Below are 21476 nucleotides of genomic sequence, written 5' to 3'. Positions count from 1 at the left end.
CCAATGCAATTGGAAACAGAAGTTATTTGTCACCCTTTAGAAAGGTTTTCACAATCCTGTTTCTTGTATTAGATTAGGGACATAATTCTGTCATAAACAGCTGAGACAAGTGTTTACTGTTTTATGTGTCCATTCCACAAATTTGTGGAAGGATACAAAAAAAAAATAATCTGCTTGCTTTGAAGGTACCAATGAGCACAATGGGCTCTGTCATTCGTTGATTTTTTTGCTCAAAATATTCTACTTGGCAAAATTTGTTCATGAATAAAATACAGTATATTGAACCAGCATTTATGACCTTACAGATTCATCAATTAACTGAATCAACAAAAATGTTTGTGCATAGAATGCTGTTAGTCCACAGGTCTGAAACAATAAGCCTTATGAACTCTTGTTTTTGTTTTAAAAGTTTTAACATTTTCAAAATTAAAAAAAGAAATGTCTTTCTTGGACCATTTATTAAAGTAATTAAAAATTAAAAAAAGATTCACTCCTAATTTATAAACTACAAATTGCAACTAATCAGTGGCAGTCTGGGACTCTGTGATGAGAGCTTAAGGATGTTTTTCTCTAACAGACTGTCACTGGTATTTCTGTGCACCCTCGAACACTTCATAATCTCTCCACTAATTGGCTGTAGTGATATAAATAGCCGCATGTATATTTACTTGCTTTACTTATGAGGTTAATGATTCCTCAGGGAACCAGTGGGGACATTTAGGTGGATTTCCCGCCCCTCCCCACCAAAAAAGCACACACATGAAATCAAATATAAAACTGACAAAACTGGTTTTCTAAGACAAACTCAAGTCCGAAACAATTTACAATTTTGCTTTTAAAATGACCTTCTCCAGTTCACCCAATTACTTTTAGTTAAAATAAGAAAAACATTTGCTACGTTCATCACTTCAACAGTGTATTCCTGTGAGAGCGGCAGCAGTATGTGACCCTGCTGGCCCTACAGCCAGCTATAAAACCACAGTGACGCAAATCCAGGGGCCACATAATTTGCTGTAAGAAGATATTTAACCCTCTGTGGTCAGGATTGAATGTTGACCCAGCCGTATTGAATGGATCTCATATTTCTGAACTCTTAGATTCTAATTGCTTATTTAAAAAAATAACAATAAAATAAGCATCTTAAATACACCAGTGGGTTGCTCGTCATAAATGTTCCTGACAAATATTTCCGCGGCTTAGGCTGCTTGATTGTGGTTTCTGACCAATGACCATACATGTCAGATTAATTATTTTATCCTACTAACATGAAGGGCTAGTTCTGTGTGCACTATGACAAAAAATAACTTGTCTCACAGCTATGAGCTTCTCTTTGCCAATCCTTTTATTCTGATTCCAGAATAAATTTTATTACTAGAAAATAGCTCAAATCTGCAAATATTTGAGACCTCCCCTAAAAGTATTTATGACTGTCTACTTTATTAGTTCAAACAACAAATATGTCTGAATATACCCAGTGGAAATTGTGTTAACACTAACATCCCTGGTCTTCCTTACAGCCAGTTGGCATCAAAGAAAATACATGGCGTTCCTGGATTGGCTGCTTTGCAAATGCTAGCCAATAGCCTATCAAGTAGGATTGTGACATACTGTTTTAGTTTCCTGAATTTCATTTTCTTTGGAATATTTAGAGCATCATTAGAGTTATGCCAGATTAAGATATTCACTCATTTTTAATGATTCATTTTAAGACACCTTTGAATTTTTATTGGTAGAATCCTAAAATATTTTCTCACTTATTTAGTTTGAATAGGACTGTGGATGTTTGTAAGTCTCTTGTGCAAATTTCAGATCAGCAGTAGTGGACATGGCTTTTGTTTATATGCAGCCTGTCACGTTCCTCACGTCAGACCTGTGTTTTGGAGAAGGGCTCAAAACAACAGGGTTTAAGAAAACCAACCTCCAGCACACAGCAACAGAACAGCCTATGCGCTCATAAAAAAGTAAAAAAAAAAGCAAAGCAAAACAAACACTCAACCTCCCTTTCCTTCTCCACAACCACACTGTTCAACCACAATCCAGAACAGAAATACTACAACCAGGTTCCCAACAATTTAGACAAAACACTTCATCTAGGAACCAGCCCTTACTTTACTTGACTTCTAGAAGCAATATGCAAACCAAAACTTCAATATACTCATGCAACACATGCTACCAAATGGTCCTGGAGCCAGCTCCTCTCCCAACTTCAAACACTGCTCATCAGAGGAATCAGCTGTGCCCTGCTGGCTGCAGAAACCTAACAGCAACAACAAACTTTGAGAAGGAGACGCTTATTAACATAAAATAGAAAGCAGTGAGCTTATATAGTTAGGTGGAAGTAGAAAATGATAGCTGAACTAGATGAATCAGAGGAGATGTGTATCAACCCTGGACAGGTTGCCAGTCTGTCACAGGGCAACACAGAGACAGACAGGACAAACAACCATGCACACCCCCACACATGCCCACACGCCCTCACACCTAAGGACAATTTAGAGTTCAATTAGACAGTGGGAGGAAGCCGGAGAACCCGGAGCGAACCCATGCATGCATAGGGAGAACATGCAAACTCCATGTAGAAAGACCCCAGGCCGGGAATCAAACCCAGGATCTTCTTGCTACAAGGCAACAGTGCTACCAACTGCACCACTGCACAGCCCCCTTCTATTCAGATAAGATTTATTCATTTTTATTGTGAAGGTATCCATTAAAACAATGTTTCATATTACATTGTTAAACACCAGAGTAAGGGGTGAAAATACTGTATATAAATTTTATTATTTCTTCAAATTCATAACTTTATATACTTAGTATTTGATATAAATGCGTTTCAAAATATATGACTTGAGTAAACTATCCCAGATGGATTCTCTGCTGAACAGGGGTTAGATTCCAGCTCCTGGGACCTTTGCTGCAAGTCTATCCACCTTCTCTCTCTGTCCATTCCCTGTCTAATCTACTGCAAATAATGACAGAAAAACCTTACAAACAAATATATACATTTTTGATTGGGCTTATTGATTAAAACTACATTTCCTTCTATTTTATTAGCTTTATAAATTGATTCACAAGTTAAAGACACATTGGGGAATTTTCCAGAATGAGGTCTAGCTCCTATTATCTTTGAAGCAGCCATTTCCTATTTTTCCTGGTGCAAATGTCTCATCTTTCCCTTTGTGCCACTTCAGGGAAAAGTTAAGTGGTGTCATTTACGTAGGCTGTTGGGAAATGATTTGATCTGTTTTTAGCTTTGTTAGATAACTGGATCATCCCCATGGATCGCTATTCTACTGTTACAAGAAAGTCCTCTGGTCCCATATGTAATACATGTACGCAAGCAGTTTTCATCAAATCAGAAACAAGAGGCTTCCTCAATGGGAAATAGGAGTGTGTCAGAGGGGTGAAGGAAATAAAAGATTAGACTATTCCAAAGAAGAGAACAGCCTACTCACTTAGAGTCAAGGATGTGAGCTAAGAAGATAATGGAAAAAACACGGTGACAGATGACTGGGGTTACTCATAAATCTTTATTGCAAGGTCAGAGCTGATGTAAGAGCAACCTCAAAAGTTTTCATTTTTAACAAAATGAAATCAGAAATGTTTCATGGATGGAACATACACAGGTTTTTTTTTTTTTTTTTACTGTTCTCACTGAGTTCTAATGTTAGATTAATGTACATTTCTTTTGCCAATAGTTTGTTGATGGTCTGTAAGGATTTTTCTAGATGTAGTTAAATACTGGCTCATTATTATGTATTAAAAAGGTCTACCCTCTTTCAAAATGTTAAAAATCACAAGGTATAGATGAGATAACAGATTCTATTTTTATTTACATTTTGTTACGAATAGTCGACAAAATAATTTGTATGGAGTTTTTTGTTTTGATTGACTTTAAAAGCAGCTTTATAATAAACCTTGCCATAATTTTACACTTGAGATCATATTGCCCAACAGACTTTTATATTCCAACAGATTTTTGTAGCAGCAAAGTTCAAAAAGAATTAACTTGGATTTGTACAATTAAGCCCAAAATTATTCATACCCTGAAGGATTTAGATTTAAATTTACCTTTATTCAGCCACAAAGTTTCGGACTGTAAATGAAACAAACATTTCTCAAACAATATAAAAGGATTATTGATTTTAAAAATTGGACTATTTGGAACAGCTGACCATCTTTACTTCATGTTTCCAAGTAAGAGATTGGAAGGCCTCCTTGTCATCACCCTAATATTTAGCTTCCTACATAGATTCTTTCTCATATTCAAATCAGGACTCTGGTTGGACAATCCCAAAACAAAAATATTACTTTGTTTCAGAAAAAACATGAGTAAAATGAACACCTTAACCTGACATTGGAATTAATAATTTGGGGCCTAGCTGTAGGTAGGTTCGTCTTGCACCATTCAGCTCAGCGATGGACGACTCAAGAGTCATTTAGGTTCCTCCCTTGGATATTGTCAGGACCTGCAAGTTTGTGGGCATTGTTCCTCTGGAGCCCTCCTCACTGTCACCCAGTGACTGTTGCCATGTTGAAGAGATGACAAGTGTCTTTCACTATATGCTGGTGGTCATATTGTTATGCATGGTCAGTGGGAGCTTAACCATTAGCAGTAGTGTTGGTAACAATGTGTAGAACTGAGTGGGATTAAATCTATGTCTGGAAAGACTTTTATTGTTTAACTCCCCTCTTGTTATTGATTTACTTAAGTAGTAAGTAAGTGAATTGAAATATTTCCAATATTGATCCTGAAGTAGCAGCACAGATGTACACATAAATCTGTGTACATGTCAAAATGTTGTCTTGATATATACTAACATGTATGCAGAATTTGGTAGGAAAGGAAAAACCTTCCTCATCCAAGTTTGATAGTTAAGCAAAGTAATGTGGTTCCAAACTATAAAACTGTAATACCTTTAGATAACTTTATTGTCCCTATGGGGCAATTGGATTTACAATACAGTCACAATCACAGGCACTTGCTACAGGACACAAACAGCAGACATAGTAAATAGCAACAGACAAAGTAAGGAACAGTCTTCTTACCCACACAAGCACCTTACCAATTGGGTTTGACCAGGCAAAATATAATGGCTTATGCTAATTCATTTAAACATTTAATTACTTGTGGGAATAAAAAGTGCATAGACATGGATGATGTTATTTTTCACCAGTGTGTCTTTGTAAATGCTCTCCATACTTGGTAGAGTAAGTAAGTAACTGCCAGTTAAGTACCAAGTAGCTTACTGGCAGCAGTGACTGTGTTTCTGACATCCAAATATGACTTGGATGATGTAAAAATGTACAGTCTCATTATTACTAGTCCATTTTTCTCTTGGCTTTATGCAATCACCCCCCTATTCCAAAATGTGTAAGGACACAACACTCCTTATTGGACAAAAAATTCCCCTATCAGGGTGTTTGTTCTTTCGATTATCATCCTCACTGAGTCTGTGATGTTTAGGTTGAGAAGAGACCTTGCAGACATCTGCTGTGTGTCGATATGTGTGCAAAAACATTTCTGCTCATACAAATATGAGCACAGTGTTTATGTGTGTGTCTGTCTGTCGGCCTTATGTCACGTCAGGACAGCCAAGTCAGATTGTGCGTAGGCTGTGGTGTTGAGTCTGTGTCACACAGTGTTCCCATCTCAGCACATTAGAGCCAAACCTCTGAATATGCAGCAAACAGAGCCACATCAAAGAGAATGAAGGCTCGCAGGGCGCACATAAAAACACCTTCACAACACCAGGTCTGTGTCATTTTCCAGCACTAACCATAAATTGGATGATATACTTTTCTCATGTGGTTCAGGTTTAGTTTATTTTTTTTTTTTTAAATGATAGTTTCAATAGTATTTCACAACAGTGGTAATTTGCATTTATTTATGTGGCTTCTATATCCATGTATGTAAAGTGACTTACAAAAGTATTTATACCTGTAGAAGCATTTCACATTTTGTCATCTTACAACCACAACTCTTAATGCATTTTAAATGAACACAATGTAGAGCATAATTATGAAGAAAAAGATAGAAACACCAAAATATGAAAAAGATGTCACGTATTCAGTCCCCTTGAGTCAAGACTTTGTCAAACCACCTTTCCTTGCAATTAAAGCATTAACGTTATTAACTATCAATTCTTTGGTGGTATGTATCTACAAGCTTCGCCCATTCCGAGACTGAAGCTACTCATTCTTCTTTGCAAAATAGCTCAACCACACTTGAACCTCCAGTTTTATGTCATTTTGACAGACAAGGTTATTAAAATAAGACTCAGATATTCCAGAACTGTGATACTATATTTTTATTATGAGAATGTTACAAGACGTGTAATATAAAGTGTCATAAAGTCTGTTGTCTTGTTATCCCTCATAGTAAAAAGAAACATGAGAATGTTTAGTTTCAACTGTATACAATCTTCTACGACTGTATTTTTGTTTTGCCTTGTTGTTGAAATGTGCTTTACCAATAAACTTGACTGATTGATTGAAAATGAACAAAATATATTCCATTCTTGAATTAGAAAGGACTGCAAGCTAACTTTCAGTAATAATTTTTAAATTGAAGTAATAATTTTACATGTATTAAGAGATTCAAACACAATTTATTGCGCATAGGCCTTCAGGTTCATGCTAATAGTTATTCATCAACATGATAAACTGTTTTCTGTAATCTAAAGGCTTTAAGATATTTTCAAGAGTCAATTATGTGAAAGGTCAGATGTTGATGTATTAGTGAAAGGACACAACACAGAAAAAATATATTCATGCTTTGCTTTTAATCACTTGATAAAAAAGTATTTCAGATTTATTTTTAAACACAATATACAATATCATACCATACATTGTGTGAAACATTTATCAACCCACCAACAAGTGGTGGACTTCAACAGATGAACAATAAAAAATAAAAGAACCCATCTCTCATGCAGATAGTGCTAAATCTGGCTAACCATTTGGACACAACTAGGACCAAAAAAGCTTGAACATAGATAACATTAATACTGACAAATTTGTCTGTCAAAACTGCTAACACGTTTGGTCAGAAGAGTTCACACATTAGCACAGTTACATAAGATCAGGATTTGTTGTCAACTCAGAACAATCAGTGCTGGGCATATTGTAGTATGCTACTGATAATGTCCCCTACTTTAGGTGAAGTGCGTTGAGTGGAGAAAGAAATGATGACTTTGTGTTTGTCAGTCAAACATCTGCCTGGTTTACTTAAGCTGTCAAATCTGACAAAATTAAGCTATGTGTACTCTGGAACTTAGCAATACCTATGCTTCAGTATTATTTAGCTAACTTGTATGTATCCTATCTCCAAGCCTATAAAATTTAAAATGTCCTCCATATGGCCTTTTGGTTATCAAATTGCTGATGTCAAATAAAAGCCTTGTAACCCAAGATAATTAACTAGAAACAGGCTTTGATTTAAAGCAAACTAAAATATAGGGTTCTCTGTTGAATTTATTATATTTATTAAATTCAAGAACAGTTTTGGTTTATGTTTGTGCATCATTAACAATTTTTTTTAATTATGTAAAACAAATGTAGCTTTTATGTAACAAAAAATGCAGTTTCAAGGGTTTTATATGACAACAACAAGCCTCTTTAGCTGCTGCTCTGCTGGGCACTCGAAACTTTGTGCGAATATATTCTTAGATATATTTATATATAGATATATTTATATAAAAACAATATACATTTATAAAAAAAAAGACTCCACTCCAGAGTCTTCTACACATTAGACACCACCACTTCCAGGTAATGCAAGTGCATATAAATTAAAATAGATTTTACACTAAATCAGTATTTCTTATTTACAAGCGTAAAGTAGAGAATAAATACACACTGTTATAAACAGCAAAAAGGACCAACTTGAGCTCATAGCGACAAACAGCAAATTTGTGGAGTGACTTGGGGATGGTAAGGTCTGATCCAAACACACACAGACAACACACTCCCATATAAAACATACATACCACACACAAATAATTGCCACTTAAGCATGCTTTAAGGGAAATTAAACTAAGTACCTTTGAGTATCAGTAAACCTATATCAAAGTTATGTAAGGATATTAATGCAGCTAGGACACTCATTATGATCAGATGTAGGAAGGTCTGCAAACCATTTTTAAGCTTTCAGGGCGATTTCTAATTTCTTTACAGTTCCAAAGCTTTGCTGCGTTGCATGGAATTCAACTACCCTGCCGGGAAGCCAGCTGACGTCAATGAGTAGATTTTTATCACGAGGAAGGACTACTTGTCCTGACTTTTCAGGGTCATTGTAAGCCATGTGAATTCTGTCCATCAGCGTGTTTTAGACAGGTTACTGTAATTGCGGCTTTAATCATCTGGTCTGGTCCTGATTGCAGGAAATGCAGGGGAGCGTTACATCAGACAGATCTGGGTTCTGAACCTCTTTCGGCTAACAGGATTATTAGGACTGGAGCATACCTGGAAGCTAAAAATAGACTCACCACTGTTGTGCATTTTGTCCTTGGCCGACTTATTTTTCTATTTTACCCTTGATCCAAGCAGCTGGATGTCAGGAGACATTTGTTTCATCATTGATTGCATATCTGCTCTTAAAATCTGAAAATAAAAGATCAAACTAGACCAAAATATTTTCTTAAACTATATACAAATTGAAAGAATACCTAAACATTTGAAGCTATGGGAAGAAAGAAACAGAAGGAAAGCTCAATGGTTTGCAGCTCACCAAAAACAAAAGGTGTAGGATGGAAAGTGATGTGTTAATGTGTAATATTGACATTCATTGACTGATACAAAAAGCAACTTATCAAATTTGTAACATGAACCATATCTGAACATATGTCTAGACTGTCGGTGCTCAGATAGAAATCATATTGAGTGATTCTGGTGTACATTTTCCCATTTACTATAGATGAGACTAAGAACTGTTTGTCAACATTTGCTTGGATTTCTCTATTGCCCAGTATGTGGAAGACTTTGCTCTTTACCATACAAAAACATTTTTTTCTCTTTTTTGTCATAAAGGAAATAAAAGCCTTTCACAAACACTACTGTGTTCAATAAATAAAAAAACTATTATAAAGACAGTTGTAAAAAAGGCACACAAAAAGTCCTTTGACAAATGGTACAGAAATAAGTAAACACTTTCGCTTGCTATACAAATGTGTCTCCATCAGTAGATCTTACTCTATGCTACTTCAAGATCTTATATCTGTAGAAAAAAAACATCTTAAGGTACAAAACTTCTCTCAGTAGTGTCATTGTCCATATAATGCAAGTCCAGAAAAGAAAATTAGCCAATTCTAAACTGGCTGAAGTCCTTCAAGTTCCTCTCTCGTCCATCGAGACTAAAATGTTCGCAGCAAATAATTCCTGAGAACTCTGAAGCCACCTCTGTGAAACTGTCCATCTGTGTCTGGCTTCAAACACCCAAGTGCAAGTTGCCCCTGTGCGGGCCTAAACTAAGCCTTTGCTTCTGTGGGCTTATTAAAAAGCACAGCTGCAAGAGGGTATTCCCCCTCTTTTCAAAAAACTTTCAAACCACCATGAGAGCCTGTTGCTGGAAGCCCTATGTGTCTGTGGGTGAGGCTTCATGCGTCACAATCTCTATTGCCGTCATTGGCTCAACCATGCCGTCTTCTTCCTCTGCCTGACTGTCCAAATAGTCTGGAGGAGGCGAGTGCGAATTTACAAGACTATCCTCCACCTCTATTTCTTCCTCTTCTCCTTCCTCATCCTCCCCATCACAGTCTTTGTCCATCCCGTCCATGTCTTCCTCCTCCAATGTCAAGTCAAATTGAAATTTCTCCCCTCCTCCTTGTCCTCCTGTGCCTCCACTGTGTCCATGTGTGCCCTGATCATAAAAGGGCGGTGAGGGACTTTGGGGAATCATGCTCTGGTACCAGTTTCTGTTGTCCTCTAAGGTGTCCAGAATGTCCTGAGCGTCAGGGTGAACCAAATCGGCCCAGGTCTCCCACAGGGGGTGCACGATGTAGTCAATAAAACCCACCTAATAGGAAAAAAAATTGTTAGGGTGTTTTCTTTCTCTAGATTCACAATATGTTTGTAGTTGTATGATTTCCTATTTTTGAAAGCATACCTGGCTCTTTTCCACAGAGGCTGTGTGCTTATCACACATGGGGCTGATCTCCATCCCCCTCTCCCTCTCTCTGTCTCCCTGGTGGAAGAACTCCTCCATTATCCGGTCAGTCCACTGACGGTAGAGCTCCAATGACTTTGTGGGGTTGCTCAGATCAGCACAGTGTACCATGTTTCGCAGCACCTAGAAATAAACACATAAAATGTTGGCACATAGTTGGAAAACCTTTCAAGTTGTCTGCATGATCTGGAGCTATACATTTTTTTTATTTTTTATTTTTATTTTGAACGTACCTGTATTCTGTCTGTGTAATTGTCTAGCAGCAGCACTCCAGAGCTGGTCACTTTCTTGGTTTCGACCATAGTCTTCAGATCAGCTAACAGACTCATGTGTTTGGACATGTCAGTAGCCAAAACCTGCAAAGCAAGATAAAGATGGTTAGCTTGGCAATAACAATGTAATGGACCAATCAGCTTTGTCACCTCATATCTGCCTACATCACCAGTCAAATACAAATATCTTACCATGTCAATGACCATTTTGCGGAGGGACTGTCTCTGCTTCTTTGTGAGGTTCTGGAAGATGTCACAGTTGTCTTCCTGTAGCAGCTTGAAGCCCACAGCCAAATGATGGTTCTCCAGCACAGACTCATCGTTGTACATCAGGGCCAGCTCAGAATCTGCATATTCAATACAAAAAATTGGTTGTTTATTGAGTAAACTTTGCTTCAATCTATCTATTATCAAGTCAGAGAAAACATAATGTTTGTGTATTATTTTGAACTTACTGGTATTGATTAAGAATTGGTTTGATACTCCAGGATGATCGACATCATGAATTGCTGCAGCAAAGATGGCCGCTAGGATCTCAAGATCTGTGAAGACCGCCTAGTCCAGACAGAAAAACAAAATTTAAGGATTTCTTAAAGTAACTTGGCTAAGAGGCAAACAGCAGACACTCAACTATAAGTTTGCTATGTGTTGCCTCATCTGTGCTAAGTGTGCTATATGCATGGTAAAGAGCACAGTGGACTTAATCATTTTTGCAAAACCAGGTCATTCAGACCTGACTCCATTACACCAACTTCTACAAGCACAGGAGAGATGTCTAAAATGCATGCATGAAAAACTGAAAATGAGGCCAATTTCAAACAGATTATATAGCTTTTACAAAAAGACTCACATCCAAGGCGGGTGTAGAGAGAAGGATGTGCGTTGACTGGGCTACGTCAGCAGCGTGCAAACTGTTATGGTAAGCCACATCTGCATGATAATGATCCTCTAGTGTCATCATGTAGGCCACAAACGTATCAGCTGGAATCTTGAACGTCTTTAGCAGATCTCGCTCCTGAAAAAGCAGCAAATCATGGATTAAATAAAGCAACATTACCAATAAGATAGATTTATTCTTCATTAAATGGTTGCAATAAAGGAAGAGTGTCCTTACCTGGAATATGGCGTACATGATGCAGGTCAGAGGTCGGTTGTTGGAGTATTCTGAAACTGTGAAGATGTTTAGACCCCATTTGTTCAGGTCCTCCAGCTCCTTGGACAGCTGCTCCTCTTTATCAGTCTTGACGCCAAAACGCGATATGCTGCTGTTGGAGAGTGACGATCCATGGGAAACCTTCTTAACCCCGCTGATCTGCGTCATCAGCTGCTGTTTCTGTTGTTTCTTCTTCTCTCGCGTTTTGGATGTCGGCGAAGGGATCTCCACCTCATTCTGTTTATCTGTGGGAGGAAACAGAAAAAAGGACGACTTGTGTTATTTGGAGACTCGTTTTGCAGGGTGAGGATCCAGATGGTCTGCAGAGGCTGCTCAGCAAAAGAAAAAAAAGGAAAAAAAACAACAAAAAATCCAGACGCACAGCCGACGCCTGCAGTGTGTTCATTCATCAGGTTCCTCAACTCTTTCTTCATTCATGACCCTCTTTGTCCAGCCTCAGCTTGTCTGACCTTACAGTATTTAACCACTCAACCCAGGACTCAGCACAGCTAAAGCAGCATTGTAAAACAACCATGTCAACGTTCTTCCTGTAGCATGCCAGGTTTATTTTATTCAACTGCAGTAGGTCTAGAGATGCACCAGTCAGGTTTTCCCTTTTTTCTTTTGACGTTCTTTGATAAAGATATGAATTGAAGCTAGAACCACAAATCCTTAAACTCTGCTTGATTTTTACTTAGCTTAAAACAAAGTGCATCAAAGTAAATGTCATAAGCTGATGTTTTTAATGACAAATGTGCTATAGTTGTTTTAACTGACACAATTAACAGAAATAGAAACTGGCACATCTCTATTTTGGTTCCTAGTAAAATGAAGAAATGGTACAAATAATAACTATTAAAAGGCACCGAAGTGTTTGATTATTTTCCAAACATTGAAAATATCCAGTACATGCTTTTTGAGCTGTGTTCACTACAGTCACAGAGGAATTGATAGAAATCCTGCTAGGACTTGCCATCGGCATTCATTTAAGCCGTGGACTCGTCTTTCAAGCCTCAATTCAGCTCATTGCTGGCCTATCGGCCTTCCCCTGTGGAGGATTATTCAATTACCAGCCGTAATTTAAATAAGCACTCTCCCTCTCATCCACTGCTGTCTCTGACTTTCTCTGCGTCTTTCCCTTTCTCACAGTTCTTCTCTGGTAATTTAGAATCGCGATTAAATGCTCTCTGACGTGCTGTGTGGGAAAATGAAGAGAAGGGCAATATCATACTGTAATTTATTGCAACTCGCGATCATCACCACTGATGCATGACCCATATAAGCATTAGGTGTGAAGTAGATTTTATTCATGCCCGTTATTCATTTCTGCTTCATATTGTATTCACATGGGTGAGTGCTCTCCTATTGCTTTGCTGTTCTATTCAATTAAATGTCAAAATTTGGTTCAAAATATGTCCACAAAGGATGCAATTTCAGTCTAGCTTCTCTATTTTTCCCAAGATATAGGAAGAAAATATAGTGTAGATTCTGTGAAAGAGGTAGTGAGCATGTATTTAATTAATATTCAAAAAAGTGCATCAAAGTCCATGCAGTTGACCGATGCATTTTCAGACTGAAAGTGATGCGTGGTTTGTAAGTTTTGATGGATTCAATAAAAGGTTTAAATTATTTTTAATTCTATGGAGGTAAAAATTAAATTCCTTTTCCGTTAAGAGAAGAGGTTAAATAGTAGTTTCCTTTTTTCCTAATCTAGGCGTGTTCTGCTGCTGGCCCGTCAGAGGGAATTAGCCTGAGTGGGCAGCAGGATACGGGGGGCAAAAAAGGGCACACGTGAATCGTGTGCCTGTTGCCAGCCAAAAGTCTTCCATGGATTTGTGCCAGAAATGAATGAAGGTGTTAATTAATCCAGAGAATTGCGCTAAACTTCACATCACTGTTTTTATAAACAAAGAAAGTAGATGGGCAGCAATAAACTGAAAGGATTTATGGTGGCTCTTTAAAGGAATCATGGAGCGCAAATCACACTGGATAAAAATCTAATTTCCCTGTTTCTGCATCTACGCTTTTAAAAAAATGACAGAAAGCAAACAGCTGACGTGACGTTAGTGTTCATGGATGGACAGATTAAAAGGTCCTGCTGGTCAGCTGAGGACACATCAGGCCAGCTGCGCCACTTTAGTCATTAATGTGGACACATCCCTTCTATTTTTCTACCTTCTGCCATGTACTTCGGTCAAAACGGTCACCCTCTCCCTTGTCAGGTCAGTGGGTGGGTAAAGGGACAACAAGGTGTCCCCAGTGACAGAGAAGCATTAAGATCTGAATGAGTCACCCAATCTGCTGAGCTTATCTCACTGCCAGTGAAGGGGGTTCCTCTGTAGATCCTTTTTCTGTCTCCTCTCTGCTCCCTCCCTCACTTGTTTGTCTGGAATCCTCCATTTTCCTCACATATTACAGCACCTTTAAATCATTTTCTTAATCTTGAACCTTATATCTTACTCTAGTTGTTGCGATGTTTCATATATGCAGAATAAACTATTATGGAATGTTTTCTTTTGCATTTGGTTGATTCTGCTGCAGTCTCAAATACACTAAAATTTGCAATTTATGCAGCAATAAACTCTTTATTTTCTCCCAGTTTGCCTCTTTTAGATACTAACAAACTAGTACATAGGTTCTTTTTGCCCAAATACCTTAAAAAATATACACATTCATTTTCACTAGTTCTCTAAATATTGGAGGAAAGGTTGATGGCGCAGTATTTTTTACTGGTACGCCCCCACAGTGAAGCCAGTCAGAACAACTTGCACAGCTGATCATGTGGGAAACAAAATGAAGCCTCAACAAATGTTCAAATGAAAATGTGTTAAAATGAACCACTTAATACTTGCAGATTTGTCACATTTAATTATAATTACACAACTCACAATAAATGCCTTTAATAAAAACTATTAGTGTGACTTTTGGATACAGATTATTCTTGTGATTTTTACTTTATTTTTACCTAGGAAGGTGTTGGAGATGAATTCGGAAACCTGATTCCCAGACCGACTCATCTCGGATAGGTGTGTCAGCTCCCGATTCAACATTCTCTTAAACTGCAGGAGAAAAGGGGAGGGGAGAGGGAGAGAGAGGAAAATGTCATCACTTTCCAAATTGGGGGAAACCTGGCAAAAAATTATATTACAAGATATCTTGAAAATCCAACAGCCCCACGTTTAATTTAATCAGGTCAAGAATGCCATTCAATTACAGCCTACAATCAGTGGGGAACACTGTGTATTTTCCCCTCCATTTACACAGGAATTAATTATGATACAACCATTATTTGAGTAACCAGCAGGGGACCAGAAGCTTTTAATACCCCTTTTAAAGTCTCCACAGGAACCAATTTCAAGTTTTATTAAACACATTCACATTTAACAGGAATCTATCTGGCCAGGCAACTGCGTCAGTGTGGAGGAATTTTAATGCAGGTAAGAGGAAATTTTGCACAGTTGTCCCTGACGTCCTTTTTCACATTTTCTCCATACATTTGAAACCATTAGAGACCAAGAAAATATGTGCAGTTGATGGTACATGGAGACCCAGGCACTGCAGCAGCAGATGTTTATGACAGGTTGATGCATGTGCGTGCACACACACATACATACAAACAGAGATACAGCTCTGCAGAGGGCTCAAGATGGAGCCCGAGCTTCAAAACACCATTCTGTCTGAGCCCCATCTACCCAAAAAGATGGAAATGTTATCAGATCTGCCACCAAACATTAAAAATGAAGCTCCACAAATACACCTGATGAGAATTTTTTCAGTAAGAGCAAATAACTAATATGATAACTAAGGAGCAAAGAGAGCTAGGACAATATGAGTGCGGTATCCCAGCGTGATACGTAATTAAACACCACACACCTTGATGTAACCCCAAGACACCGACAGCAGGTAGTTGGCTTCAGGCATTTTGGACCCCGTTGTTTGGTTCCTACACAAAGCCAGAACTGTAATCCAATAGGGGGGAAAATTTACTGAAGTCAAGCAGGATTTTTTTGGCACCAAAAAAACAAAAAAACAATCCTCTATCTTCTCCTCTTCTCGACAGCAAAGAGAGCAGCTTTATGATGGCTCGCTCTTCCTCTCAGCAGAAAAGGGCCAGTTCCAAGTCTCCATGCTTGCAGATGGAGGAAATAGATTGATAAGATGTTTGGAAAATCAGCAAGAAGATCCAGCTGTATGGGGCTAGAGCGGCAGCAGCAGCTGCTGGAGCCGTGAGTTGGGGACTCTCGGCGTACTGATGAATAATGGAGAGGAAGCAGGGAAGGGAGGAGGGGAAAAACACAGCGATGGAGACAGGAGGAGGAGGGAGAGAGGCAGTGATGTTCATCTGACTGGAGGGGGGGTTCCTCCGCTGGATTTGTCTCGCCTCGCTGCTCTCCCTTTAGCTCTCTCTCCCCCTCCTTTCCCAGCTTCTCTATCTTTCTGTGTTTTTTTCTCCCCTTTTCCATCTCTTTTTCCCCTCTCACTATCTGCCAGCCATAGCAACACTCTTTTCGGAGCATATGATTTGACAGAAATAGGAAAAGGGGGAGCCCTAATTACAGCTTGTATGAAGTTTTGAAGCAGATATGAGTTCCAAGTTTTTTCCCCCCAAAATAATTTACATACTTTTCAATTTTCAGCCTTTCTAATCCCCTTTAAAGCCACTTATATCAAGTCATCGAGTGAAGGGGATTGTAATTAGGAAGTAAAAACAAACCCTCCTCCTTTACAGTGAAACAATGAGCCACGTTTTGAGGAACGTGAGCCTGTGTGAACTGTATTTTTAATCGCCATTATCTCCACTATCGCCCGCTCCTCTTCAACTCCCCTCTTCTCGAGTCCTCTGTTGTCTCCGACAACCAAGTGTGGCAGCCATTGTATAGACCTCATAAGCCTGCTCATTATCTGCATCCCATAATAATATTGGATGCCAACAGGGTGTCTGTGGACGGCTATTTTTAACAAGTGGAGTGGGAAAGCTGGTCGGAGGAGGTGAGAAAATAAAAAAAAAAGAAAAAGAGCAGAGAGATGCCAGATAATTGCATCCGTCCCAGTTTGGGGACGGATGTGGCTTATGTGTTTGACTGTGAGAGGAGTGTATGTGTGGGACCATAGAAACAGCATAAGAGAACAAGTACATCAATGCTTTTTTTACTCATTTAATAGAAAAAATGAGGGGGAGAAATGCAGGAGAGGCTTTCCCTTTTACTTCATGCGGTGAAGCTGCTGAGCTGTCACGAGGACACACCACACACATCGCATCCAGTGTGCCCCGTTCCCTCCCTCCGCCTCATCAATCCCTGGCTCTTTACCACTTATGTGTCAATTTTCCGGCAGTGATCAATCTCTCTCTGCCCGCCTTCCGGAAAGAATCAATGAATTGTCCTTGGTGCAGGTGCTGCAATGGACAAGGCTGGAGCCACCTGACTGGAATCCACTCTTACATCAGTACCAGCACTCCATTTCAAGGTGTGAATTTGCTTTTTTGTCAATTTCTGTCAAGACTATTATTTGTGGAGTCCCAGAGAAGAAGGCTGGGGCGGTTTGCTAAAGAGAAAATATGGCGTTTGTCATCTCAGGACCAATCAATTGGAAACTGTAAACAGAGATTCATAGGATCCTTTAGGTCCAACGTTGTTTGTTCGAACTGGGGAGCATGAGTGGGAGATCAAAGCTTTCCTGAGAGGATTCCAGATTATCTTCCCACCGAGGGAAAGGACCAGAAGAGAGGGGGTAGTTGCAAGGAAAAGAAAAAAAAAAACAGGAGGCAGCCCTTTATATAATAGCTCACTACATAATATATAAGAAAACCAGAAATAACAGCAGGGGGTGTCTCTCTACAATGTGTCAGAGAACTGGGCTTTGCCGGAGGCTGCAAACATGCATTAGTAGGCACAAATGCATAAAACCTACCAGAGTTGCTGTTATTCACTTAAATATAGTTGATCCTTACATGTAACGTGTAGATTTTACAGACGTACTCTAGAGTTAATTAAGAATAGCATCAGAATGGTAATTTCTTTTAGTATTAAAATTAAACTCATTATGTAGATAGATTAGACACAAAGTGAAATGCCAGCACATTAGTGGAAGGTTAAGTGGAAGAAAAAAGTAAGGATGTGGGTTTTTTTTTTACTCGTGGTGAACATAAAACACAGCTTTGACGGGATTGGAAGCTCTCTGGGTGCAATTTCCGTCACAGTTCAACACGTCCTTTTATGACTGACTTTAATATCCATGTATTTTAATCCCATGTTCCTCCCTGGTTTTTGTCCCTGCCTACAGTGGGGTTGATTCAGCAGAGAGCTGCCATGACAGAGGCAGGGAAGGTGAATGGAGCCTGTGGCATTTTAGTTTGACCAGCACGGGAGGAATGAGTAAGGGGGGGACACGTAACGCTGAGCTCCTATATTTAGATGTGATTTCATCGGACAGCTCGCTGTGCAGGGCAGCCAGGCAGACAGGTAGGCCTGCACAGGGTCTCTCCTGACACGAGGCTGAGAGGGTCCACTCTGCTATAACAGGATGTTAGGGAAGGCCTGATGCGAGATTCTGAACCTCTGGGCACTCTGCCACTTTCTCTGGTGTCTCATTGAAAGGACTTTACGAACGGTATTAAGGGAAATTTTGGCACTTTTAAATAGCTAAATGGCCCAATCTGTCCTAAACCATCACAATATTTCCTGTTTTGTTTAGCTATTTATTCCATTATTTGATGGAATTATCGGTTACTTCTGACCTCATTACTATTTCAAATAATAATGAGAAATAAACAATGAAATCCAGAATGAATTGTGTATTCAGAGTCATTCTTTGTACATTGTTTACTTGTATCCTTTCCACCAGGCTGAAGTTGTACCCAACAGCCACTAGTGGGTACCCTACACTACACTCATGCTGCAGAGAGACCAAACATTGAAAGTTTTGTAGAGCTTGCAAATTACTTAGTCGATAATCTTAATAAGCATCAAATGCTAATAGATTTTTAGAATTGAAAACTTTAAAGTTTGTTTTCAGTTCACCTGAAATAAATGTTTCCCATGAATATTTACCTTTCTTTCCCCATAGTGCATTTCCATGTTCTTGTTTGCCAAATTTTGCAAGACTTTGATTTTATTTCCACTTTGCTTGGCTATATGACGCAAGCTGGTAAAACTGGCACCAAAGCTACTCAAAGTGACATAATTCTGTAAAGATCAGGGGAAGAGTCTTGCGTATGTGTTGTGCGTAAATTCGCTGGAGGTGCAAAAGAAATACTACCTCTCACTTCCTCTGACTCACAAAGCCATGAAATAGAGACTTAAAGACTTAGAGTGTATTCATACATATTCTGCCCCAGATTACGCAGTACAAAGCATTAAAAACAACAAAAAAAAACAAGTTACAAAATTGGACACGTTTTCACAAATTGCTGAAAACAGCTTTCAGGCTCGGTGCAAAATTTCACTCAACCTGCAATATCTTACATATTAAATGTAAAACTCAAGATGTTTCTCCAATTAATTTATTTTCAAAGAAAAAAGTATTGAACACAGTGCAAAATTATCCACAGCGATTCTTCCTTCTAACTCAATATGACCCCTAGATGAGCTTTTTTGCCAACACACAAATTCGCTCTCTGTTGGGTTTGTTAAAATGTTTGGATATGTCCATTCTTAATGTGCTTGAGTTAAATATAATTAATTTTATTAAGTATTTTCCTTATTAACTTGAACCCTTCTGACAACACAAAACCACGCCAAACAACAGAAACAAGCTCACAGTCTGTCTTCTACTCCATGTGCTGTTTTTTTCATCAAACTGCTCAATTTATTTCAGTATTGCCACTTTACAGATCATTTGTGAAACAACAAAAAAGACAAAGTCTAGTTTAAAAAGCAACCTCAACTTTGGTTTCTTTCAATTCCTTTTCAGTAAATAAACAAAAAGCGCGACAGGAAGGATTTCTGTCCATTCAGAATATTTTCACCAACACTTTAAGGATAAATAGAGATTCTTGAATGGTGAACAGAGATACAGATGCATCTTTTATCAAAAAAATATTTTTAAAATTTGATGAAGAAAATTGTAGATTGTAAATGCAGAAGGTTGAAAACAAAAATGTCATCAAACTTCAGCCATCATATTCCACTGCTGTGGAATACATTTAAAGTTCGTCCAAGAAAACCACTTTGAACAGAAAAGGACTGGTAGCAATAACAAATGTTCAACAAAAAATGAAATAAAAAAACCTTCTGAAGCAGTTTTGGACTTAAAGTCCTCAAACAACCTTGAACAGCATGAAATTTAAGTAAACTCACCTTTTTCCAAAAACTTAGCTTCCCTAACTTCTTGTCTTTTCTGTCAAAGCAGCAGGCACCCATTATTGCTGAGCGCGGCGTGCAGACCTGAGCAGGGCGTCCGTCCGTTAATGTGTCTGTCTCGCTCTGACTACAGTATGAGTAAAAGGACTGAGTCCCGGCTGTTTGACTCTGGGAAATGCCACAACTCTGGTGACTCACTTTGGGCTGCGAAGTCTGACTTGGCTTTACCTCACACCCCGTGTATGTGGAGCAATGACTGAATGTGTTTGAGAGTGTGTGTGGCAGAGAGAGCTCTGCCTCACACACACTCCCCCTTATAGGGCAAGGCCCGCCTCCAGTCTCTTTGTTCCTTTTCAGCCTGCTCATTCCCCAGCAGCTGGCGGTCACAGTTCTGATGTTTATGCTGTCAATATCTCTCTGATCAATCTGATCAACAGAAGGCTTGAATTTCTTAGAACAGGATGAAGCAAAGCACTTTTTTTTTGTCTTCGTGGAAATTAAACTTAATGTAAACAGACCAACATCTTAGCACAGCAGGCTGATACCAGCAGCTTCACTGTTGGCTACACTCCGCCACATGATGCATTCAACACCACTAAATATCTGCAAGACAGCATAAAACCCCTCTGCTGATCCAAACATAAATCTGATTTGAAGAGTATAACTACACTTTCTGTGTTTCAGCTGTGAGTAAATGCACTCGCAAGCCACTTTGTTACAAACATCTAGTGACGCAGAGGTTGGATCCCTTTTCTCTTCAGAACTGCCCTATTCTTTATGGCAAACTTAATGTGGTACAAACCCTCACCAGGGCTTTTGGTTTGTTTTTAAAAGCATCCCACAGTGGCTGCAGATTTAACAGCTGCTGTTTCAAATCTCCTTTTCCACCACATCCCAAAAATGCTCAACTGAACTGAGATCTGTTGACTGTGCAGGACACTGGAATAGAGAAAACTCATTGTCATGTTAAAAGAATAAAAAACAAAACGTTTGAGATAACTTGAGATTCATAACACAGTGCATTATCCTTCTGAATGAAGTATCAAAAAATGGGTGCACTTCAGTCATAACGATCAGCAACAATCCAAACCCCAACACATCTGTTACATAGTGACTAATGGTAGGTTAGAATTGTTTTCCCCATATTTGAATATTTAAAAATGGCCATAGATTTCCTTCTTTTTTTATTTACCTTTCTTGCATTTGTTGGAGTGACGTAAGCTTATTAGATAAACACGATGGAAAGAAATTTAGGAAATAACTGCCCACACACACAAAATGTGCAGATAAACATAAATTTAAAATAAAAAATCCAGACAAAGTTTTTCCTTAAAACTCTTCCAAGTGTGTCTAAGTAAAAGTTTTGACCCTTTCCGCCACATTCATGGATTCATTGATTCATTTCATATGCATATCTACTCTGGTTACATGCTCAAGACAATTATGTGGAAATTCAGTCCACAACTTCTGCACTATAATAAAAAGGAACACACTCTAATTTTTAATTGTAGTAGCTATTTTTCAAAATAAGGGATTAAAACTCAAATTTGACTAAAAACGTCAATTCAGATTTTTTGAACTGTATGTCA

The 21476-nt window shown here is 38.6% G+C and overlaps 1 protein-coding gene across 5 annotated transcripts in view; it reads right to left on the bottom strand.

Annotated features, from left to right (window-relative positions):
• Positions 1 to 6763: 6763 nt before the first annotated feature.
• The window catches only part of pde4ba (phosphodiesterase 4B, cAMP-specific a), a 153054-nt gene continuing 138341 nt past the window's right edge, over positions 6764 to 21476 (bottom strand). For 3 of the 5 annotated variants that reach the window (XM_028027426.1, XM_028027427.1, XM_028027428.1), the window contains 8 exons: positions 14553 to 14646; positions 11549 to 11832; positions 11285 to 11449; positions 10890 to 10989; positions 10627 to 10781; positions 10396 to 10518; positions 10103 to 10285; positions 6764 to 10012 (listed from right to left, as the gene is read on the bottom strand). In XM_028027426.1, the coding sequence (XP_027883227.1) occupies positions 9572 to 10012; positions 10103 to 10285; positions 10396 to 10518; positions 10627 to 10781; positions 10890 to 10989; positions 11285 to 11449; positions 11549 to 11832; positions 14553 to 14646 (1545 nt within the window). In that variant the 3' untranslated portion in view covers positions 6764 to 9571. Of the gene's footprint in view, positions 10013 to 10102; positions 10286 to 10395; positions 10519 to 10626; positions 10782 to 10889; positions 10990 to 11284; positions 11450 to 11548; positions 11833 to 14552; positions 14647 to 15460; positions 15981 to 19884; positions 20164 to 21476 lie in introns of those variants that run through there. The other 2 variants (XM_028027430.1, XM_028027431.1) reach the window with 2 other exon arrangements.

The sequence above is a fragment of the Xiphophorus couchianus genome, chromosome 9, assembly GCF_001444195.1.
Source record: "Xiphophorus couchianus chromosome 9, X_couchianus-1.0, whole genome shotgun sequence".
NCBI classification, from domain to species: Eukaryota; Metazoa; Chordata; class Actinopteri; order Cyprinodontiformes; family Poeciliidae; genus Xiphophorus; species Xiphophorus couchianus.
The sequence above is the reverse complement of the archived record's forward strand: the minus strand, read 5'-3'. Positions and strand labels throughout refer to the sequence as shown.